General features: G+C 42.8%; 1 protein-coding gene across 14 annotated transcripts in view; it reads right to left on the bottom strand.

Moving 5' to 3' along the window:
- The window catches only part of MAD1L1 (mitotic arrest deficient 1 like 1), a 322,269-nt gene that overhangs the window by 123,786 nt on the left and 172,932 nt on the right, over positions 1-25,551 (bottom strand). For all 14 annotated transcript variants that reach the window (XR_016471691.1, XR_016471690.1, XM_090151560.1 and 11 more), the window contains exon 15: positions 22,676-22,766. Coding sequence is in view for 12 of the 14 variants with exons in the window: in XM_090151560.1 (XP_090007686.1) it covers positions 22,676-22,766 (91 nt within the window). In the remaining 2 variants the exon portion in view is untranslated. The remainder of the gene's footprint in view (positions 1-22,675; positions 22,767-25,551) is intronic.

Raw genomic sequence — 25,551 nt, 5'->3', positions numbered from 1 at the left:
AAGCCTGTAATTTGCATTCAGTAAGGGCATTCAGATGAGGTCTGGGACACAAATAAATGCAATGGGAAGGTTAAGCGTTGGGACAGCAAGACAAGGAACAAAACAGAGTTGGAATAATGGAGAAGATAAATACATTCAAGCATTCACTGTCCCTTTCAATTGCAGCATAGCAGCTCTTCCCTTTATTGAAATTGAAGAAAATCACAGTCTGCTGAAGGACAGCTTGTTACCACCTAAAGCTCTGAATTTCAGGATTTCTACTCTGCTTTTTCAAACCAAAGATCTCTGTCTTTCCAGAGAACAAAGTTCATAAGAAGTGGCTGTTAGTTACACTCCAGTAGCGTGCAGAGACCTGTGATGGTTCAAAATCTCTGATAAAGGTAAAGGAAAAAGAATCAACATTGATTTAGAAAACAGTCCCAAAGAGATGATAGCTTCCACTTTAAAATTCCTTTTTCCAGAGATAAGAATTAACTTTACAATGAGAAATGCTGGTTCTCATAGATCTGACTTTCAAAAAAAAAAAACATTTCGTCAACTTTCCCATATAAATAAAGTCACCTCCAGTTAAGAATACTGCTGAGAAATGCTAGACCAAAACCCATTTTTCCACAGAAGCATAAAGTTAAAAGGCAGTTGACTACTTTGCTCTGTTTTCTTATTGTGCATGCAATGTGCACATACAGATACTGTACAAATAGACCAGGAAGATGGAAGATATTGGAATCGAGGGGTTTTTGTAGCATTGACTCCAATCCAGATATCCAACCAAAGCTGCTCCTCCCAACAATGCTCTGTAGATGGCAATTTAATATCTCAGTAATTCTCTGTTTCTTCGTAAAGCTCTACTTTGGAATAAATTGAGATGGGATTGCAAGGGAAGATTGCAGAGGAGAAAAGCATCGCAAATCCCTGTGCTAGGGTGGGATCCTCACTCCTCAGATAGGAGGGAAGAGTCAGAGTGAAATATGGTTTCATAGAGGCTCCTCTATGAAGACTTGAGGCTTTTGAAAAGAAAGGAAAACTGCAAAATAATATTTTCTAGTTAGTATACCTAACTATGAAAAAGCAAAACCCCAAGAGTATTTTTCAGATGCTATCTTACATAAAGAGAAAATGAAAATAGCAACGTAAGAAGCAATCACCTTCACGATCTGACGTGGGACACATCAAGAGTTCAGCTAGGCATACACAAGCCTAAGAAATAAGTGACAGGCAGAGCTGCCACTCACATTGCTTGTTTGTCCATCAGGTTAGCTGCTGAAGCGATAGCATTAACAGCAACACCACAACTGCCCAAAGGCCTCAAGCACTCCAGCACCATTTGATCCTGTAATTTAGTGCATATACAAGTACTGCTGTACGTCCTTGCATGCATTCTCAGACCTGACAGGGTACGAGGCACTTCGGTGCCTTTTGGCGGTGGGCACAGGGCAGCCAGCACTTTCATTAGCAGCTTCCCTGCCTCGAGCTGGGAGCTGCTCTGCTTCAAGAGCAAGCCAAGTTCCCTCTCACATCATACAGCAGCTCTGACAGACACAAGCGGGTTGGAGGATTCGTTTCTGACAGTCTCTGAGCAGCCAGTCAGTGCCTGAGTGGGTTTTACAGCAAACGTGCTCCAGGTTAAACAAGCTCCACTGCAGCCTCTCACTGTGAGATGCTATTGCCTCCCAGCCTCCTTCTGCTTTGGCCAAGTAGGAGATAAAAATGAGGAAAACAAATAAAATGTGTCCCTGCAACACATCAAGGGGAAGAAAAGCTAGAGAAAAATTGGCATTTCTATTTCTTCTTCCTCCTTCTCCCCCCCCCCCCCCCATAGCCACAGCCTCTTCTGTTTGTCTTGACAAAGCTTCTGCAGAGGAAAAGCTGACCTTCCCCTGCCCCAACACAACATCTAACCAGATACCACAACATCTAACCAGATACCACAACATCTAACCAGATACCACAACATCTAACCAGATACCACAACATCTAACCAGATACCACAACATCTAACCAGATACCACAAGAACACCTCTCCAGTAATGGACAATTCTGTAGAAGGAGAAGTGAGAGAGCAAGTTCTGTAGAAGGAGAAGTGAGAGAGCAAGTTCTGTAGAAGGAGAAGTGAGAGAGCAAGTTCTGTAGAAGGAGAAGTGAGAGAGCAAGTTCTGTAGAAGGAGAAGTGAGAGAGCAAGTTCTGTAGAAGGAGAAGTGAGAGAGCAAGTTCTGTAGAAGGAGAAGTGAGAGAGCAAGTTCTGTAGAAGGAGAAGTGAGAGAGCAAGTTCTGTAGAAGGAGAAGTGAGAGAGCAAGTTCTGTAGAAGGAGAAGTGAGAGAGCAAGTTCTGTAGAAGGAGAAGTGAGAGAGCAAGTAGGGAGCTTCCATTGTCTCAAAAAATGTATATACATGTAAGTACACCTCTCAGTTATCCATGCCACTACCTACATTATTCACCAGAAAGAGTCACTACAGTTTCAGTTAAAGGTGTTGAATATGTAGAACCTTCATTTGCTTGCTTTGCTCTCTCTCAACTAAGAGACAGGAGTTTCTAAAAAGCCCAGATATCAATTTAGAGGGTACATTCACTGCCGCTTCTCAGGACAAATCTTAGCTTTTCTAACTCTTCTCACCATCTGGTCAGGTTACCTTATTTAAATAAGCTGTAAGAATACCTTATTTAAGTAAGCTGATAAGCAGAGCTCTTCTCCAGGAACATGGGACATGTCTCTCCCTCCATCCTCCTAACCCTATGGTAGCAACTGCCTGGTGGTCCCCTACCCAGCCCCCAGAAGGATCTTGGTCCTCATGTAAAAAGGAACTGCTTCGTGTCCTTCTGTTCCTTGAATATTAGAAGTTTTACAGGATTGGGATTAACAAACATTAGAGAGGTCCCAGCCAGAGAGAACAGTGTGGTTGCAGAGCAGCTTGCTGTGCATACAAAGAAAGCCTCGACTGGAAGAGTCAGCAATGCAAGGAGAATTAAAAAGCACAGTTAAATAACCCTAAATCCTCATGCATATTTATAGACTACATCACATCAAAACTAAATCAATACTCCACACTAGTTACATATGGCCTGAGAAAGGAAGAGCTGTTAACTTGTTTTTGTTTTACCCTTTGTACTGATGAGGCCTGGAAAGTCCTCAAAGGTGAATAAATTCATGGGCCTATGAGGGGAATTTCAAACTAGACTTCATTGCAGGGAGGAATTTCAGTGCAGAGGGTGAGGAGGAGCAGAGAGGAGATGCAGTGTCCACATGGTGCAGAGAGCACAAGGGACCCAGCTTAGAGCAATGCCTGAGAGTAAAACAAGTTTGCAACCTTCTGCTCCCATAACAGAGAGGGAACCTTTCCTGACACAGGAAAGGTGTTTTGATTTATGCTGCACCTCTATGAGTACTATTAGCTACATCCCCTGGCATTACATCCCAAACATTGTGCATCTGTCCACATGGGGGACATACATCAGTACAACCATATGCTCCAATACACTGCCTTGGCTTCCACTGGGGGAAAAGAGATTCCTAGCTGCCAGCAAGGCTTCAAATGCTATTCATCCATTTCTTCCTAAATGCAGTTTGAACCAAAGATATGGTAAAAAGTTCAGGAATGTAACACTGGACTCACTGGTCCATTAGCAAAATGACTGTCAACTTGCTAAACCTGACTTGCATCAATTCATCTCCAATACAGCTTCCTTATTCAAACTCAGACAGCTATAAAGCCAAAACAAAATTTAACTCCATCTTGAAGTAAATCTGGTAAACACAAAACCATGCAGACATCAGTACATGCCTTAAGGGTCTGAAATACATCAGTGTAGTCCCTCATTTGGTTTTATTCCACCAGTTTTACCTCACCATACTAATGGACTGACAAACAGCAAGCACATTGTGCATTGAGACGTGCAGGGCAACGATTTCAAGTTATACTGCCAAGTCTTCTCAGAGTTATGACTGCTAGGTCAACCTATAAACTGTTAAGACCCTACAAAAACCTCATTCAAAACATCGTACTTCCTGCCATACAGAATTCAGGCTTGGATTCTGTCATCACTTTCCCACCATCAATATGAATCATAACATTTTTATGAAAGAAAATTGTGACTTGAGGAAATTACAGCTTTCTGGTGCTTCCCACTGGAAAACCAGTTCTTCAGCCTTTGGGTAAAAAGTGACCAAGGCAGAGAGTGCAGTTCAGCCCCACACAGCAGCCACCACAACATGCTCTGGCACAGCTAGTTATTTCTAGCCCATTAAGTTGTACATACCCACAGATGGCCTTTGATGCGTGTGGGATTTATCAACAGAAACCAACCAAGGGACTCCTCCCAAAATAGATAATGAACACCTCAGAATTTATCTACCCAAGCCATTAATAAGTGGCCTCAAGAAAAGTCATAACACAAATAGCATGAATTGATACATTTCTAGCCTCCAGCAGGTCAACAGCCAACAACAAAAAAAGATCGAGAGATAAAGGAAAAGCGTGTTTGACGCTGGTGATTTCTGAAGAAAAAAAATATTGTCTTCTCTAATAGCTGTGAAAGGAGTACAGATCTCTGCCATCTCCTTGCTTAACAGAGCTCAAAAACGTTTACATTTCACTTGAGCGGAAATATCTGTTTCCATTATTTCAGTCCACTCAATCACTTCTTCACTACTTCCTTCTCCAACTCAGAACTTTCCATCAGATGAATTCTCTTACTGATGTTTGCGAATTACTGATCACCCATTGGCAGCATTGATCCATGCACTTCACACTTCCTACAGTCAGAATGAGACGGCACTGGCTGATGTATAGACTGAAGACTGAAAAATGCCATTAAGCAGCTTGCCTCATAGAGATCCAGTTATCTGCTGCCTCATTCACTTTTTGTGAAGCTTCCAGAATGCAACAAACTGAATCCCCTTAACTCCTAAGACAGGACTGATACATAACTCCATTAAAAGATCAGAAAGAGCAGGTAACACAATTTCATGGAAAACAGGTCTTGTCAAATACACTTGAAGAGATTTCAAGTCTAAGTAATTAAGATAACGGTGTTGACATAACAGAATGGGAATTCTATAAAATATTTGCCTCAGTATCAAAATCACATTTTCTTTTAAAACTGGTACGAGGCAAAATACGACTACAGCAGTTTCCAAATGGACCGTGAGCTGATGAACTAACAATGACATTTTCAAGTTATTTCCAATAAGAATTGCTTTTCACCAGCAGTATGCAGTGCACATTCTCTAGGATATATAAGAAAATGAATTCTTGGCAAAATAAGTAGATAACAGAGACAGAATCATAGAAAACAACAAAACCACAAACAGCTTAGAGAACTGACTGTTCCCAATACAGCATTCTATGCATCATGAGGCATCCCAAAGCACAGGATACGGCCTCAGACACACAACACAGAGGGCACTTTTTGAAATGCAGTGCTTTGAGAAGGGTTCTTGGCCTTGCTCAATAACCAGTGGCTACATCCAACTTAAGGCTGTGGGGCTAGCAAGAATCTTTAGGTAGCAATGAAGAAAACTGAGTAGGACCAGAGACACAACACCGTCTATGAATACAGCACTGATGAGCCCACTAGATGATCATGTGCACGGGAGAGGTGTGCATGCAACAAGAGGTGTGTTAGAAATTAAGGAAATTCCCATGAATAAGACATTATATGAAAAATGAATAGAAATCAAACTATTTACTACAGAGAAGGCTGAAGCAATTTGATCAGGTCTCTGTTGGATATCTAACACTAGATGGTTCTTCAATCTAGCAAAGAGAAGCAAAGCAAGAACCCAACAGCTCATACTGAAATCAGTGAAGGGGAAATAATGCAATTTTTAATAGAGGTGGCTAATCAGGTAAACCAATACATTGTCTGTTACTTAATATCTTTAAACCAGTATTTGGAACCTTATTGAAAACAGACTGTTGAACAACCACCAGTTACTGGATAAACTTCTGCAAGTATTTTCCACATTATACAGAGAATCAGAATGAGTACTTTTCAGCCATAAACCTCTTAATTCAACTCATTCCACTTTCTCCAGTTCAAAAAAAAGTTATCCATTGCTTTCATCCATTCTCTCATATTATTAATTCCCCCGCTTACTTTTTAAGCCTCCAGACAATTCTGTAACTTCAGCATTTATTCCTCTTAGACATAACAAGAACTTAGATGTTATCACTGACAGTTTAATCTTTTTTCAAGGAGAGTTTTAATTTGTAGAGAAATTATATTAGAATCGGTGCCTCTAAATATAAAAATACTTCCAAGTCTATGTTCATTTTAATATTTCAGCATAGCAGAGCCACTCAGGCTTTCAGGTGATGGAGAGGAAGAATGACACTTAAGATTCAGCCACTGAAATTGTGCTTTTTTCCCCTAAAGGAAAGGTCATTATGACTATGGAAAAGACAACTTGAACAGATGCATGCTGATCCATAAAGGTGTAATCCAGCTTTCTGAAACAGTACAGTTTCAGAAAAGGGTAACTTGGCCACTACAGTGCAAAATAATCTGGGAATGGAAACAGGTTTGTCACACGCCACCTTGCCTTAAATCAGCACATCTACTTATTTCCTCTTAACGCAGTCTTGAATTGGTCACATAAAACAAATTTCTGCCCTCCCAACCCTTCCAGCAGGCAGTCTTGTGGTCTGTCTCACTGTTCTTAACAAAAAGGCAATGTTAGCAATGGGTTAATGGTGCTCAATTTTGCTGTGACAAAGTCCTACTTCTGCCTGACAACTGTCTGTGACTTGGCCTGTCAAAGACTCTCCATGTGTCCCAATTTACACATGTACTGTTAAACATGGGAGTAAAGTTAAAGCACTTCTACTTTGGAAGATAGAGAAGAGAGAAATGTAAGTGGACTGAGATGAGAAGGCTCAAGAATTAAACACAAACATCTCCATATACATCTTTTAACCACTTATGTCTCTCCCAACCACATGCATAAAATGTTTATCTTACAAGGAATACGTACACATGTTCCTCTTCTGCTGACAGAGCTTTAGTATACTATTTCTCATGCTTCCACCTCCCATCCTGCTGCCAGTCACCTATCTTTCACAGCTGTTCTCTGAAAACATCATCCATCATCTAGTTTTGTTGCACTGTGCATCTTTGGAGACAGTGAGGCACCTGAAGAGGCACCTAGAGCAGGAGCAGAACTGGCAAGCAGACAGCTCAAACAGAATTTACTCCTGTAGTCTCAGATTATTTTTGCTGCATGCATGTGTCACGGTAACAATAATATGATTGTGGCTCTTCATGTCTATCAAGCAGAGATTAAATGGATAAATAATGTTTCTGCCCTCAAGAAGCACTCTGAACAGCGTGAGTTCACACACTGAGAAAGCCAACTTTGGCAGCCAGCTGCAAAGTGGTCCTTAGTAATAGACAAACCCAGTCCACTAATCTCTACTCTTCCCCCAGCTGCTTCCTAGCCAGTGCCAATAATTCCAACTGACATTAAAAATAACTTACAGGAGACCATAACATGGTTGCTTCTCTCTGTGAAAAAGAAAAAAGCCTAACTTGTCTATTACCACAGAACATACCTGCTTACCCTGCACTGGTAACAAGCACATCCACACTGAGCTTGTGAATGCTGATTTTAAATCCTGTGTTTTGAACATTACTCCCTACAAGCAAGGTCTCAGCTGCTGAGTTCCTAAACTCTTGGGAAAGAACAATACCTGGAAGAAAAAATGCCAACAAGACAGTGAACCGAGGCTGCTTAAGAACTGATTGTTGGTCCGACTGCTGTGGCACGCTGCAGGGATCTGCGAAATTCAGCCCAAGCAGCTCTCTCCCAAACGTGCACAGCCCTTCAACAGCTGTGACAGGCACCCCAAGAACTGCAGCAGGAAGCGAGCAGGAGGGATAGAAAGCAGAGGAAAAGGATGGAGGTTGCTTCAGTTCAAAGCGTGAGTGAAGAGAACTGAGAAAGCCTCTCTGTGGGACTGCTCTGCTGCAGGACATCAGCAGATCCCCTCCCAAGGTGAGCAAGAGAAACAGCGTGAGGTAAAGGAAGATATTCCAGGCTCCATTTAAACAGCTCCATCCATTGCAGTCACATCTACCAAAACCACTCGAAATATCCATTTATCACCTCCCTACTTTAAAACGAATCAATACCACTGCAGGATGGCAACTCTGTGCAAGTAGAAAACAAGATGGCCTGAAGCCCTTGGAAATTCTCCCTGTTCCTTACCAGCTCGATACCAACTCTGCCACTGTCTGCATCACACACAGCAGTGCTGTAGCACTGCCCTGAACAGTGCAGCAGCAGCAGCTCTTTTGCTTCCAGCAGTTCCACGAGCCTTGAGCTGTGAGTAGAGAAAGAGCCCCCTCTGCTTGCATCTCCACAGTCGGGAAAAGCACTTGTACAGAGCCTAAGTGCTTAATGAAAGGAAAGCACTCCTTTGCCAAAGGAGTACGTGGGGGTCTGTTAGCAACATTATAAACTCAGGAGTATGTTTGTCAAGAAAGTATTATTAAAGAGCAGAGTGCCTACTTGAGAAACAGAGGAAGGCGCAGTCTCCAGGTGCACACACAGCTCCAGCAGTGATCAGCATCACGTAACACAGTTATCGGGGGGCTAAAAGAAAGCTGAAAGAGAGAGCCAGGCTCCACGAGCTCACACACTGCTATCCAACCCTCCAGACAGTTCGGCAAGGAAAGCCAGGAAGGAAGTTAACTCACCACAGAGAGTCACAAAGCAAGGGATGGAAGGCAGCTCAAGTCCAACCACAGAAGGGAAAGATGAGGAGCAGCTCCTGTGCTCTCTTGACCCTGTGAGTTTTTCTAGATGCCTGTAGTAGATGACACGGGTTGAAGTGCCAAAGCCCATTTGAATTTTGTCACTACAAGACCCCATACTGCTGCTGCTTCTGGATTAGATCCACCCACTGGGAATTTAGTCTCCTGGCACAGAACAGTTATTACATAATTCTGCCCTATTCCTCATCTATAATCTTGCTACTCACATATGTATAAAAAAAGCTGAGGAACCACAAACATTAAGACAAACCAGTCTGTATTAAGTTTTAGCAACCTCACGTATAAATCAGCACGTGCAGACTGGTAGTCCATTATATATTATTCGTTTATTACATTCATCCTCTGCCTTTTGCAGCAACGTGTAGTCTGTTACAGGTTCATAAACAGCTCCAAAAGACGACTGCTGTAGATTTCACTTAACTCCTTATCTATCTGCTTTAAATGGATTAAATGACTGTGTCATTAAAATGCTTGAAGTAAGACTTTGATCATAAACTTCTCATCATTTTACAGTTATTGAATTTGATCCCTAATTAATGTTATTCTTCCTTATTTTTGTCTTCTGTTACCAGCCCAGCTCCTTGATCCCAACACAACTGCTTTGTATGCCAACCCACTGCATCCTAACAGCCCTCAGTTGAATCTGCTGATTGCCCAACCCAAAGGAAAAGATGAAGTGAAGAAATTTCATCTGAGGGGTCAGAAGGAGAGAGAAAATAATCCACAAAATACAACCATGCAAAACACTTTTTACTTCACTACACAGCTGCACAACTGCAATTCTTTCCCAATGTCCCTTTCTTGCAGGAAAGAGAACACCCAGGGCAAAAGGGGGAATTGGCAGTGCATTTTCTCATTCTTTGAAGAAAAAGCTTTTGTTATTTACTCAGAAAAAGCACTACTGAGGTTAGGGAGGTTTCAGCCACAGGGCACTGCTGGGTTCTGCTGGCCGTAAGGAAGGACGTGCCAGGCAGATGCCCCAGCAGAGCCAGCAGACAAGAGCCACTAAGCACAGTGAGTGGAAAGCTGCTGCTGGTCCTGGAAAAATACATAGGTCAAGTCAGAAGCAGCCAGTGAAAATGAAGTCAATATCAAAGTGACCTGGTCTGTGAGAAAATGGGGTTGCTGCTAGTCAAGAACAAACGTACACCAGCCTGCAACAGCTGGCACAGATGGCAGACCACAGAGATCCAATTTCAGGTTTTCCTCTAAACTCGAACTACAATAACAGTGATTAAATGCAGTCCTAGATCTAGCTCCTTGCATCAGTTTAATCAGACAGACCACAGGAACTTCCTAAAGGTCCACACAGGAGGGCTGCCTGGGAGGCTCTCCAAGCATTAAAGTTGGCACACAACTGGGGCCTCCTTCTGCTGTAGACATAGTAGTCCTTTTTTAAAAGAAAATGTCAGTATCAGGTCTTTTAAACACATTTTCTCTTTGAGAAGATGACAAATTTTCTGAAAGACAGAGGACTATTTCAGTTGTATTTTTTTTTTTATGAAAATCCATTTTCACCAGGCACAACAGACAGAGAACATCTTAACAGTTCACATCTGGAAGGACTCCACAGTGAGAGTGGCTTTTGTCCTTCAGTAATCAGCTCAAGGGAAACAAGATGGTCCTTCAGATGCCCAGTCACAGGAGAGAAGTACCAAACAGCAGCACCAGAGAACAGCATGTCTGTGTCAGCTGTGAACTCTGCTGAAGTCACACGAAAGTGTTAAACTGAATGCTGAAAAAGCCACACATTTGATATGGAATAGGCCTATTATGTCAACTTGCATAGTCCTTGCCAATGCAGAACACTGATGTTAATCATCCTGCATTCTAATTATCTTACCATTATAGCAATTTCCCTGATGATCATCATTTTTTTCCCCCCCTTTTGCTGTTGTTCAGTGTTTTTCAATGATGCAGGCTGCATGGCTTGGATCACCTCTTCACCATCTGAGTCTTTCCAAAGAACATACCAAAGGCTGGGTTATTATCCCTCTCCATCATTCCCTTGGCTTACCAAGATGTTCTGAGTACTTCTAAACAAAAGGATGCAAAGAGGAGGACACTGCTCTGCTTCTGTCACCTCCCTCCCATGGCTGTGCACTGAAATGGAGAGGCTGTGGAACCCTCCCAGATGTCAGTGCTAACCCCTCCTACACTAGACAGGCAACAGAGCATAGCAGCATTGACCACGACGCAACAGCAGGGAACAGCATCCTCACCATGGCCCAGTTTGAGCAACACTGCCCTAGTAACTGCAGTAGAGCAAGAATGTATTTATTTTTTTTCTTCTTCACACCAGAGAGAAACAGAGGCAAGATTTACCCAGTGGCTTCATTCCTACCCCAAAGTGCGATGTACTTACTGCAGCACATTTCACAGTGAGGAGAGAGAAGCCAAGACACAGACGAGCTCCTTGAACCAAGGAAGCAATCAGTTCTTTCTGCCTCATCGACACCATGTACATACAGCAACGTTTTAATTAGCTTCCCCTATCTCTGACAGGCATTCTGGGTCGCACAGAAACCACTGCTTACTTCCTACCCTCACAAAATTTGGGAGCAAAGAAAAGAACAAAGGAAAAGAAGAGAAGAGTAGGAATCCAGTCCTATCTTCCCTTTTACCCAAGCAATTCAATTACTTGCCAGACAGCACTAAAAATCCATTAGAGAAGAATATATTCTGCATTTGCTGTGGAAATCTTCTGGTGATCTTATCTGCCTCTCAGTTCAAGCTCAAAGCTCAATCGTTTTCTTTTTCCTGCCAGCACAAGGAGACTCCATGCAGCACTGAAATCTTTTCAGATGGGGAGAGTCATGTCCTTATGTAGAATTTACACAAGCAAGAGAAGCTCATGGATAAACCGAAACAATATGAGGAAAGGCCATGGGTCAATCTACTGGATTCTGAGGGCTTTGAGTTAACTGCTCCAAGCAGCAAATTCAACGTTATCTTCATCTGACTGCATCAAGAAATAAATACTTCAGAAGCAGCCTTGCCCAGTAACAAGTTTTCAGGTTATCAGTGCATAAATTGGTAGAAGGGCATCACCTCCAACATTCACACACATCTAAAGGGCTCAGCCTTTTTCTGATCCCCTGGAAGTGTGCAAGGAGCATTAAGGTGAACCGAACAGCCAAGGAGCTGAGGGAGCAGGGGATGAAAGGGGAGGCTCACCAGGAAGGCGCTGGTGAATTGGCCAACAGCTCTGTTCTGTTGAACATTCAGTATTTTTTCCCCTGAGATACCTGAGAACAGTCCATGCAAAATCTCCAGGTGCACACACAGGCCTATTTTTTGAGTGCCAGCAGGAGCATCATACCCAGATGTCAGAGATTCTGGGAAAGCAGATAAACCAGAAGACATTGCAATTTCAATCCTTGAATTACTTGGCCCTAGAAATCAGTTTCTACGTGCCACCTCAGCATGGCCACTACACAGCAGGGAAACTGCTCTCCACATTATACAACCCCTGATCCTTCCCACCATCCATCTGAAAAGGACCACAATGAAAGGGATATTGTCACCCCCCTCACCTGAACTTCTCTGAGCCTTATGGGAAGAGTCTGACAACTGCTATGGCTGCAGCAGGCCCAGGAACCAGCCCAGCCTACCCCTCTTCTCATCCTGAGCAATTCCCTTCCTATCTGTTTAACCATCTTTATCCTTTCTGATTGCATTTTAATACTTGTATGCAAACATATATACCTATATATAACTAAATCCACTGATCCACTCACCACAGTTCTATCAATCATACCTCACGGATGTCTACTCATTCTTTTTCTTGCACGCTGATCATACCAGCCCATAAGTGATCCCTCACTCCTACGGAAATCACCATGAGGCCAGAAACTCTAGCAGTGCTGGATCTAGAGGGAAAGCAGTTCCACAGCTGAGCTCCCCCACTGAGACCGCCCTGCCAAAAGCCCTTCACATCCCCTTCCTCATAAAGATGAGAAAATTTCTGTAATTACTACTGATTGCAAGCCTGGTAGCATCGCACAGAAAGAAAGAATATATCCACTGGATGAAGACCAAAAATATACGAGAGGATCTCTGTGGAGACTACCCTTGCTGAGCAGCCTTCACATTGCTGATTTTTCAAGTTTTTCATCTTACCAGAGCCAGAATCACAATGAAGTCCTTTTTCAAAAGCAGTGTCTTTGTTCCAAAAGGTCACAACCTCGACCAAACATCTTCTGTTGTGTTCAACACGCACACTACATTTCAGGGAATTTTTATTTCGTTTTGAATGCCCAGCCAAAAACGCGAAGAACAGGCACAGCTTCTGTATTATTTAAAGTATCTGAGGCTTAAGCATTGATCAGAGGAAGCAGCAGCCTTCCTGGTGTGCCAAGCTCCATGCTTGGGTAAACATAGAAATGTGACAGATCACCTGGGAATCCTCCCACTGGTATCCAGCACAACAGGGCTTTATGGACAGCACCACTCCTTTACAGCAGACTGTTGTCAAATTTCCATTCTACTATCTGATAAAATCCTTTAGGGGAAACTCCTTTTCTTCATGCAGTTCTCTGCCTCCAGGCTCTGGACAGGCAGTAGGTCATCCTGCTCAAAGGAAAGGGATGTGGGATATCTAAGATATCAACATCTCACATCCCAAATCCCCCTGGCAGAGGCACATAAGGAGAATGCATCTCTCCAAATCACAATGCCCTTTCCATCATAAAGCATCTCCCCATTTTCTTTTGTTTATCTTAACACCATTACTATTGCTTCCCACTCTTCACTGTGGCAGGAAACAGGCAGACTTTCTTCTCCCCACTGCAAAAAAAAAAAATTGGCTGAACTCTGACTTCATTTCTTTTCCATAATCTAGGTAAGACATCCTGGCCTCTGTCTCTTGGAGACAGCGTTGAGTTTTCTGCATACCAAGTAGCAGAGGAAAAAAATCCCATGCTGTAACCAGGGTCTCCTTATCAGACGAAGGAAACTGTTGAACAATATCACTGAAAGCTTGGACTTTGCACAGACCGGTGGCAAAGTGCCAGACTGCAACAGAAGTGGCAAAAGCAAGGACAGCATGAAAATGTAACCTATTGTTTTGTTTTCATCACAAATTCGGAAGTAATTGGGTCATCAAACAAAAGGCTGAAATGATAAGTAATGAAAAGCTGAAAACCAAATACAGAGAAAGCTTTAACTTAAGAATATGGTGTTTAGTCATAGAAATCCAAGGACAAGCACTCAGTAAACAAACCTTCCCATGCATTATTTTCCCTATCTGGTTCAAAATGACATTGTTTTGTTTCTGTGACATCACAGCAGAATTCAAAGCAGCAGAAGAGCTATAGAAAATGAAGAACAACTGAAATCTAATTTGTGCCATCCAATGATTACACAGTAAAACTAGAAACACAAGGGGACAGTCAGTCTTGTTTCCTGAAACTTTGCTTTTACTTTGCTGCATGATAAGACTGGAGGAGCTAAGAATGTGAAGTTTCTGATTAAAACAGTTGTGTCTGTCTATCCAGTCTGGGTTTTCCCTCACATCCTGATTCTGGGGAACCATTGCAATGCTGTGCTTGCTGAAGAGTCATGTGTAATTGCTGCTTACTAACATTATCATCTATCATTGTGTATTCTTGAGGAAGCATTTTATAAATAAAAATATACCTGCACCTTTATTTGTAGCTGAAATTACTCTTACTCTTCTTACTATACAACACTAACAGAGCAGTGTCTCTATCATCATGCTTTGTCCATGACAGCCATACACACACAGATCACCCCCAGAATTCTTGCTTTACTGACCCCCATCACACAACCAAGCTTTATATAAGTTTGAAAGCCTCAGCTTATGCTGCAGTAACTGCTCAGAATACAAGGCTCATTTTAAATCAGATTTCTCCCCCTGCAGCAGGACATAGCACCCTGGCATCTGCCTCCTGCACAACCCATGCAATCCAGCAGCAACCTCCTCCTTATGTATGGTAGCACCCTCATCTGCATTTGTGCTCATCGCCAGTTGTCCCACTCCAACATGGATGCTCTCTTGCAAAGCTTGTGCTGCACAACCACTGGTGCAGCAGCCTCTTCCAGAAGGCCATTTCCCCTTCCCCAGCTCTCTCCCTGTGCTGCTGTTCAGGTAGCAATGCTCAGTGCAGGGACCTTTCCCCATTTCAGAGCTGTTCAAAAAGACCAGTGCTTGCTCTTCCTCCCCTCTGCTCACCTAATGAGCCATGCAATGCCACACAACTGCTGGTATTTTCAGGGACAGCGTAGAAGTAGTACATTAATGAATTTATTATAGATTTTTGTGTTAAATGTATTATGCAAATGTTAATCAGTTTCTGCAGAACTTCAAGAAAGGTGCTGCATGAAATAAACAATACGGTGTTAGCTCAGGCAGTAAAATTCAGAGTTCCAGTTGTTCAATATTCAATGTGAGAATCACTGACAAACATTTTAAAGGGTACGTTGGTAAAATTTCCCTGCACAACCGTGAACCTGTGTGCTCCTGGTCCCTGATGCTAACAGACATTAGCAAGTCTGTACTGTGCACGTCCTTGTTTGATTAGACATCCACTTTACACATCACATTTATCAGGGCCACTGAGGCCAACAAACAGCTCCTCCTTGAACCACTGCAACTTGCTGACATGTTTATGCTTCTCTGATCCCAAGGAACACTTCTAATTCCTATTAATTCTAATAACTACAACGAATTCAAAATTAGCACTCACAAATATTTGCATAGCCTCAGCTAATTCAGTGCCACGCAGACCTCAAGGCTTGGAGCATAACTGGCATTGCACTCCTACTGTTTCACACTGCTTCTACGATGACCTCCCATAGCCTATCCACATGCACAAGAACCAAGATGTTTTCTCCCAAACAGCAGCACAAACTGCAGGCACGCTGTAGGGGTTGTTCTTTTCCTAGGATCTATTTGGCTTTAGCACAGACCTCTAGCAGTCCATGCAGTAAAGCAGATTAACCACAGCTTAGCCTAACAAGCTCAAGCAACAAACATAGCGATGGTACAGCAAAGAGAGTCGTGCATCCATTAGCCAGCAGAGTACACAGTGGCACTGCAGTGCTGCTCTAACCACAGGCACATCAATGCCTCACATGCTGTTTCTCTTTCTACCCATGGCACCAGTCTGGGCTGCATTCAGCCACCTGGCTCTATGCCTATTCCCAAATACCTCAAGTGTTCCATGCAGGCATCCCAGACCTCTCATTTGTCACAAATGGATGCTCATGATGTCCAAGCTATAAGCTTACAGTGGGACATTTAAGTCACAGGGAGACTCCTGAAAGTGTAAAGGTAGCCACAAATGCCTGAAAATCTATTAGCTATGAGGCAAGTAATTAGGAATGTAAACCCCTGGGTCAAAAACTACCACCAAGGCAACAAATGTTTCCTACAGGTATTTTTACTGCCAGTGTCTTGAGCAAAGCTGTACTGACCCCAGAGTAGCCCGTCAATGCACTCCAGGCAGATGCACGCCTTCTTACATCAGTGCAGTCTGTGAAGTTCAGAAGATAAACTGTAAAAGATGAGGTTAGTGCTGATAAAATCCAGCAGGAATTTGTGGATAAGGTCACAGCCTGCTCAGCACCCCCAGCCACTTCCATACGGTCCCATGGAACTCAATGTTCTGGCTGAGTAGGACAGTACCTTTACACCACGATGGAACGCAGACCTGAACCTGCTCAGCTTAGCTGGCCTTCATCCCACTGTGCCTCCTGCTGTATGTTCTCAGGTATTTAATCATTAAATCCTGCTGAAGCACACACAGATCTGTTCCTATGCTTTGCCAAAAGCAGTATTTGAAGGAAGAGCTGCAGCAGTGGTGCTGAGCTTGACCATCTGAGGTTTTCAATGCAGACAAGCTCTGCCTCAGAGGCTAATACAGAAAGTACCAAGATAACCCAAGAAGTTCCACGAGCATTTGAGAGGTCAATTAGGAAACCTTGAGAGACTATGTGCCTTGAAGTTTTATAACAGTGTAAATGATTCATTCATCATTCTTCACCGGTCACATAATGAACAGTTAGACTGCTAAATGACCTCAACTTTGCCTTGGGCTCTTAACTCCAAGCTAGTTACTGCCAGACCGCCAAATTCCTAACTATTAAATTAGCCATTAACGCTTAAAGAGGAGAAATGCTCTCTGTTCAAAGGAGATCACCCTGAGGAACCTGTTCAGAGCACAGCTCTGTTTTGCTGTTCCCTCAAAACAGGACCACGAGATCACTCTGGATTCCCCAACACCTTCATTATCCATGGACATTTGACTCCTGGAGGAAAGTTTAATACAGCAGAGAGCAGCCACTCGCTCTGCCTGCACACAGGCACTGAGGGTACCAACACTATGGTTCCATGCTAGCTTAGGCAAGCCTATCTAAATGACCTTAAGAAGACCAACAGAGCAGATTCTGCAGACACACACCTCTATTTCCTTCAAACAATTTTAACAACTGTATTCTATTCTCTTACTAAAAAAAACGCCAGCCTGCAAAGTTTGCTTATTTCTTATCTTTAAGCCATTATAGCTACAAACACAAACAGCACTGAAGCAGAGAAGTGGTTTATTCTTGAATTTGTGCAAAAATAATCAATTCAAAGCCTGGAAGAAACTAAGATTTAATTTAACCAGATTAAGATCTTAAATCGTAAAATGGTCAATAACAATAGCAAAGGAATTAATAAAGTCACATTAGCATGAAAAAAAATACTCCCCAAGTACCTCTTGTGAAATATGTTTTTCTTGGCAACTCCTTTGTGGACACTAATGGACAATTTAGTCTCTTCTATTCCAACAGCAAAATTTAGTCTAAACAACAGCTTCTGACAGGGGAAAACATGTCTGATGTGCGTTTCCATACAGTATAAACCTAAGATCTCATTTCCATAAGCAGCTTTAGCTGAGACTGGCTTTGGAGAGCTTTAGGTCACAGTGCAGACCACCCTGATCCATCCTGACACTGCACCCAAAGCTGCCCTGTGTGCCAAACCCCCAGAACAGAAGGGTTGAGGCGAACCCAGAGAGCAGAGCCAGCACAGCAGTGCTCAGGTTAAATAAAGCAGCCTAAAATTACACTGCTGTGTGTCACACAAAAGCATTTCTCTTTTGTTCCTCTTCTATATTAAAAAACATGTAAAAACCATGTTCCCCTCCTGTCGTGTGGGGTGGTTTTCAGACAAACTCCTACTCATAACTAGTCAACTCCTTTCAAAGCATTTTGCCCATTACCTCAAAGTAAGTTGTTCCAATATGTATTAATAACATTGCATTTTTATAACTACTGATATTACATTATTGACCAGCAGAAAGGCTAAAGACACCAATTACCACGACTATAGGCATTGTTTTCAAAGTTGATCAGTGCAGAGCCCATGCCAAACCCTGAGCCTTTCACACAACCAGGACGCCCTCCTTGAGTCTCATCAAGTCTCCAGCATCCCCTTCCAGTGACTGTTCAGATTTCTTTCACTTCCAGCATCAATAGGTGATACCACTTACTCCGAAATCAGCAAAAAAAAAGAAAGAAAGATTCCATACACAAAAAAGGAGGAGGCTGCTAGCTTGGTTATCAGACTAAAGAAAATTTTCAGGCCCAAATACATCCCAGTGTAAAAAAAACCTCCTTGTTTTTGCTTTTTGTTTTAATTTATACAGATCCACTTATCAGACTCTAACTGGAGTTTCATTTTTCCACCAACCAGCTGTGAACTAATTACAAGGACTTCTAACTAGTCCTGCTCCCATACCAAGCATATGGTTCCAATTAAGTCAAACTGCAGCTGATTTTAATCAATCTTCCTTAAAGCAGTCAAAGTTGAAGAATCTCTTCTCCTTCAGCTCGAAGAATAGAGGAGAGCAGGAAAAGCAGGAGAGTAGTATTTGCATAAGGAACACTTCACATCCGCCGGGTTGCCCGTAAACACGAGGCTCCAAGCAGTCAGAAATGCTAATTGAACACTTCACAAAGTCTTTCCTCCCACTTCATTCGAAAAGCACTGATTTGATCTGTCCCTTTTGTTCCTGGCCAAGTTACACGTTTCCACCAGCAACTTGGGCAGACCATCCAGACCATTTCCTACGACTAACAAACCAAACCTCTCACTTGAGACCTCAGCAAATCCACCCAACGTGGGCCAAGCAGTCAAAGCAGGTTTGTTTCCCCAGATTAAAGACTCAGCCTATTTTGCTTCATCAAAAGCAAGACAGTGGGGGAGAGGAGATAACACTGAGTTAAACCTGCTCTTTTCACATGTTGTTTGAACCCTTCTGCTGAGCAACCACTCAGATGTTTGTGCTCAGATAACATCCTGGGTGACAGGGGAGGCACCTCAGCAGGGTGTCGTTTCCCTACAGCCCCAACCTTTCTTGTGCTTTTGTAATCTGAGGTTTTTATTAGCAGTAAAGACCTGAGCAGTGAGTAATATCCATGCTAAAGTCTTTATACCAGTGAAGGAAAATCAATGCAGCCCGCAGTCCGGTGTCAAGAGCCAAGGGTTTCGGAAGAGGGGGTGTGTGGAGGTGGAGAGTGCCTTCAGCCATAATTCAAGTTGTCCCCACACAAGCAAAGAATACAAAGAGATGCCGGATGTTATATACGCAGCTGCAGACAGCTATCAGTAGTTCGGTTTCTTTATTTGCTAACACTGGGCTCCAGAAGTGTGAATCATACACCTATCTGATGCAGAAGTGTATTTCCACATGCCCTCTGGGTGGTGTGTCCAGCCCTGCAGGTCACAGAACAGCCTACAGCTACCAGCAGCCAAAGTGGAGATGAGCAAAAGCCACGTGCTTTTTGCCCTGAGACACAGAGGGATGTAACAAGGCAGCAAATATTTCTGCAGCCGCCTTTCATCCCCACACATCAATAGAGTCAAGCCCTGATGTTTCTGTCTAGAAAAACATTAGGTGTATCCTCAGATTTCATTCACCACACGTGGCTTTGTGAGCTCAGACTTCAGCCCAGTGTAATGCATTCAAAGCCCTGGTTCTAAATCCCATCTCTTCCAAATTCACAACCTCAATACATCCCTCTCATGCATCTTTCATTCAGCAGATACAGTTCCAAGAAGTTGGAGGTTTTATTTTTTTTAAAAAGGAACTACAAAGATTTGTCAGGAATCATCTTCTTTCTACTTTGCTTAATGTCACCCCCAGCTCTTACACCTTTATTTAGTTTGGTGGCATAATGCAACAGAAAGCACAGCAAGGAGAGCAGAGCAGCAAGGTCCCAGGCTGCAGCAAGTGAGGGTTTGCTCAAATGCAACAGCCATGGGCACAAAATAAAGAAAAGAAGCTGCTTACCTTCAAAAGGCCTCATGTTGGCAGGGATCTCCAGTAAGATCCCCTCACCTCCACTGCAAACCCTTACATGAGGGCTGGATCCTGGCTCCTCCCTGCTGGTCACACAGCTGCATTGCATTGCATGCACCTGAGCCCCCTGGGCTGGCCCTGCCTTCCCACCAGGTGTTCAATCAGTGGTTCAGGCCATGACTTAGCATTTCCACTACATTTCTTACAGAGATGAGAATAAAAAAACATATCAAACTTAGAAAATCTCAGTGACCTTATCTGAGTGTATGATAATATTTTTCAGTGTATTTTCTCAGCACTGATAGAAGAAAGGATCGAGCACAGCCTCCCAAAAAAGACTTGGGGATCTCTCTAAGCTTGGCTTACCAACATATTTTATGCTCCAAGTAACTGAAAAAAATAAATGGGAACACTGATGCTTTCTTCTCTAAGGAGTTCTGAGATCTTCACCATTCAGGTAGGCACATACTGATCACTGCTGACACTTGAGCATTTGGTTTACATATTCCTGTTCTCTTCTCCACTCCTCTGAAGCTGCTGCTTTTGGCAACCACCTCTCAGATACAAGTGGGAAGCCAAGAAAAAGAAGAGCATCTTGTTCTCAGTCTATAACCACAATCACTTCATTTTTATACCATAAAAGCCCAGCTATTGAAATGGCAGTTGATGTTAATGTCCACTAATGACCGACCAGAAAGCAGACAATTAGCAAAACCATGCTGAAGGCTTCAGATCCTTCCACTTTGAAAGGAAGCCTTAAAAACTTGATGCTTTGGCATCCATTCTCTTCACAAAGAAGCAGAAGATTCTCTTCACAAAGAAGCAGAAGTGCTTCTAACAGACGTACTTGGTGACACCAAACAAAGCATTAGTAGATGGATTAATAGCCATATGAAGAAAGAAGAATCAAACTCACCCAACTGGGAAAGGGTCTCTCCAGACACACAGCACCCCTTCCCAAAAAGCAGCGCAGGTCCAAGAGATGCTCCCCCTCCTATGGCTGGCCTTTTTATGAGCCCAGGGGGGCTGCAGCCCTTCTGGCCACCTGGAGAGCACAGCTGCAAACAATTGACCCACGATCCCTCGCCAGGTGCTCAATCACCAGTTCGAGCTGTTTGCTAACTGTTCCCCTGCAGTATCTTACAAGCAGCTTCAGCAAATAAAGCAGAACATCTCCTGACATCAAGAAGAAAAAGGGGAATTCCTCTGGTCAGGCCTCCCTGGAAAGCCAACAGCTACTGTAAGACAACAGTGGTAGATTACATGTGACTTGAGTGCATTGTAACCTACACCAAAACCAAAGCTGCTGCTATGTATTTTGGAGACCTGAGCATCCAAACACCAGCCCAAAGCTTTCATCTCCTGATGACTGAAACCCAATTAAAGGAGAACCAAGTGACAGGTTTCACACTAAACATGGCTCAGTAGAGATGCTCAGCAGCTCTTAGCTCCCTGCTTTATCAAAGCTGTCACTTCCCCTGTCTCTAAAAATTGGTAATAAAAAAAATTTGATTCGCCTCTAATGGGTGTCAGGATAAAATCAATGATCTGTCTGAAATGTGAGTAATTTCAAAACTACAAGTTTTTTACCATGAACCAATTTACACAAAAACAGGGGAAAAAAAGAGAGAAAGAAAGAAAAATTAAGAGAATGAAATGCTACAATGCTGAGTTATTCAGCATATCAGAGAGAACAGCAGGGAGAGATAACACTGTTTATAGCAGGATGGGCTTTGATTAAACAAACACACTCAGGTTCTTGTTCTTTCCAGCACCTTTTGACAGAAAATGCTATAAAAGCTGGAAGTGACTCCCATTCCCCTTTCCCTGCACAGGAAAGCTGTTACCAGCATGAGAGCAGTCTGGACAGGCAGTCACTCGACTGCTGCAGGCTCCCTTGCCCTCCCTTCGGGGAAGGTGAGACTTCACTGGCCTAGCCAGAATGAAAACCTGAACACCTTCTGCCATACAGAACAGCACCTACTTCATCAAAAGGCAAAACACCCACAGTAGCACAGCAAAACAAACACTTCTTTTCATCCTTCAGACTCCATACCTCCTGCCTTTCACTGACTGTGCTCTGGTGATATCGTTATCTCACCTTTTCAACAGCACTCATACTTATGGGCTTGAAAAACTGATACCTAATGAGGTCACAAACTGGTGGTCTCCATTTCCATCCCTGGGAACAGCAGTGGAATCTTCAGCACGCATGGATTTCCAATTTGCACAACTCCCTACTATTTAGCCCTGTGTATAAGCTGCTGCTTGAAGCTGTGAGCTGATGACTTAAGGCAATGGTGGTATTTAACATGGAGCAGCTTTTAAGGCTTTTGTGAAGAAAAAGAAGAGGTTCTAGACATATTGAAAAAGACAACTGCACTTGTGTGACTAGATCCAACACCAACAGGATTCCAAGACACACAGGTAAAGGTACATTGGTGCAGTTTGCACAGTCTTCCTAAAAACACACTGCACAAACTGAGGGAAATAAACTTGAACGGTTCAATCTGGCACAGTTGTTAGAACAGCTACAATGAATGGAAGGTAGCATGCTTTCCAGCCACACTGAACTTCCAATTTTCCTACCTGCATAGTTAGCTTCTCCAGTTTCATTTCCAGAGATCTGTTCTGCTCTTCCAGCTTGCTGCGTTCAGCTTCCAGCTCCTCAATCTTCAGCCTGGAGGGGAGAGGAAAGACAGTCAACACTGTGTCCTTGCCCAGTCCATCCACAAATGGTCACGTTACAAAATGAAATCACATACAGTGGCAGATGATTCCTGTATTCAGTATCACAAAGCTACACTACTGGGATAGTTCAGACTTACAATTAAAAGATCCAAGTTTGCATGATTAAAATTAAATTCCAGAAGTATTTTGTCAAAACACACAACTTGAACAGAAGGCAAATTCAACCTAGCTACTTCCTGAACCAGAGAATGAGTCAAGATGATCATGTTCAATAACCACCAACAGCTGAAATCTCCACGCATGTGTCACATCTCTTTTTGATCTGATTTATACTTTTGGCCTTTGCAACGCTCCTTGGCAGTAAGTTCCAAAATTTAATTATGTGCTGTATGAAAAATTAGTTCATTTTGTTTTATATTTCACATGTGATTATTTCACTGAGCGCCTGTTAGTTCTGCTATGAGAAGTTGTGAATAATTGTCCCATCCCCCCCTCTCTGAACTACTTTACAGATCTCCCCCATCACTTCCTGAAGAATCTCACTTTACTCTTTCCCCACATTAAAGGCTTTCCATATTTCTGCCCATTGTTATTGCCCATCCTTGCTGTTCCCCAGTTTTACACGGACTTCTTGCTATGAGAAGAGCTAGAGCTACAAACAGCACTCTGATGTGTTCAGTACTGTGAGGCTGTTTTCTTCCCAGCTTCTAAATCCTAGCATTCTATTTGTCTTCTGAACTTACTTAACATTTTCAGAACACTGTTCACAGTAATGTAGTATCACTTTCTTGAGCAATAACAGCTCGTTTGGGGCCCTCTATTCCACAAGTAAAAGTAAAGGTGTTTTTTCTTATGTGCATGGGTTTTACATTTATTGACATTCAACTTCATGTCCCATTTTATCGAGAAGTATAAGATCCTTCTGAACTATCAGCAGCCTGAGAAGTGGCATCATTTCATATTACCTCAAACTGTCTCCTCACTACTCACAAGCTTCTTTGTGCTGGAAAATTCTCAACACAAAGCATTCTAGGATCTCATGGAAAACCCAGTGAACATTTATTCTTTGATTTTCCATCTTTTAACTTTGCACGACACGAATTAATGGAAGAAAAACGTATCAAGCTTTACAAATCATAAAGATATTATTTCTGAGCCAGAAAATCCTAGAGACATTACATTAGAAGTTAGGAGAGCCTTCTGACAAGGTTCCCCAGTAGCTTTGCCACACGTGCAGGGGCATCCAGAAATGGCCACCAGTGCAGACAGTAGAGTGGGACGGCCAACCCTCTGCGGGGCTTAATTCTTATTAATCCAACAGAAAACCTTCTTTCTTATTCCACTCAAGTTTCTTTGAGACCTTTGTCTCAGAGCTTTTTGAAAGGTCAAATATGTTGTATCAACAATATCAGCTTTAGCCAAATGGTTGTTCAGTTCTTCAGAAAGCTCTATTAAACTTGTTATGCAGGAGAAATTATTATAAAACGTTCAATATAACATTTTTGTTTGCATTTCAGCACAGAGTACGTGAACTTCAACACTGTGAGAATCCAGCTTCCTCATTTCAACTTCTAGTGATTAAACGTGCATTTAATACATATTAACATTGATCCCTGAGTCCAATTTTCAGAGAATGTTTTTCCAGAGTAATTTTTTTAAATTAATTATCTTGCTTGATAACACGCACTTTTAAATTATCTAAATTAAGCTGAAAATCTTTGCACCGTGACAATAAACAATATGTCCATCTGCCATCACCCAGAAGCTGTGCAACAGAAATTTCAGGTACAAGTGAGGAATCATCTCCCCTAGAAACAGGGCAGGAGAGGGAAACGCTACAAACCCTTCCTCAGAAGCCAGCTGATCTACACGTTCAGCACAGAAATGTCTCCGTTATAAATATGCAGCTTCAATTGCTTAAATTATTTGTAAGCCTGACCCCTGCTGGTAATTTTCAGATATTATAAAGGATCATCGTTTTCTCTCTTGGACGCTTCTAAGACACAGATGAACAGCTTTTAGCATCATCGAGGCCATTCAAAAAGATCATCAATAATTTCCAGAAGAGATGCTAAGCTCGCAGGGCTGGAAGATGCTGAAGGAGCGGGAGACTGAAAAGGTCGGAAAAAATGGAAATTAAAAAATGGAATTAATGCTGTTAATGGTGTGCATCTAAATGGATTGCTGAGCAGAGCACGAGAACTGCAACACCCTTCTGTGAGGAAGAACAGCAAAGCAGCTCCTGAAAGGTGAGAGGCAGGCACAGGACTCCCATCAGTGCCTTCTCCATACTGCACAGGCTGACGTTTTATTTAGAACAAATTTTCCCCATCCAGCCCCCAGACAAGCTGTGGTGCTGCTGCTGCCTGCCTGCACATCACTCTGCACAGAGCTCAGGCCCTTATCTAAAAACCATTCACAGCCATCACCAGAAAACATTTGCGAAGGACCTGCGGGACAAGCAAGGTGTGACAAGGGAAGGCTTCGAGCAGTTACATTTCTAAATATTTCCCCTGCAATTTTAAGATGGGTTCATTCCTTCCTGCCCTTTGCATCCGCCCAGGCAGGCATCGGGCTGCCTCACAGCACAGCTCAGCCCTGCTCACCTGAGGAGCCAAAGCTCCAGGAGGGCTGGGAACACTGCTGGAACCTCTTTGTGCTGGGGAGGTTTTCAGGACTCACCAGTGCTTTCGCAACTTAGCCCTCTTCTAACCTATTTTTAACGCTGTTAAGTGTCCTGGATCTGCAGTGGGAAAGCATTAAGAGCCGTTAGG

The sequence above is a fragment of the Phasianus colchicus genome, chromosome 16 (assembly GCF_987193195.1).
Source record: "Phasianus colchicus chromosome 16, bPhaCol1.hap1.1, whole genome shotgun sequence".
Lineage (NCBI taxonomy): Eukaryota > Metazoa > Chordata > Aves > Galliformes > Phasianidae > Phasianus > Phasianus colchicus.
The sequence above is the reverse complement of the archived record's forward strand: the minus strand, read 5'-3'. Positions and strand labels throughout refer to the sequence as shown.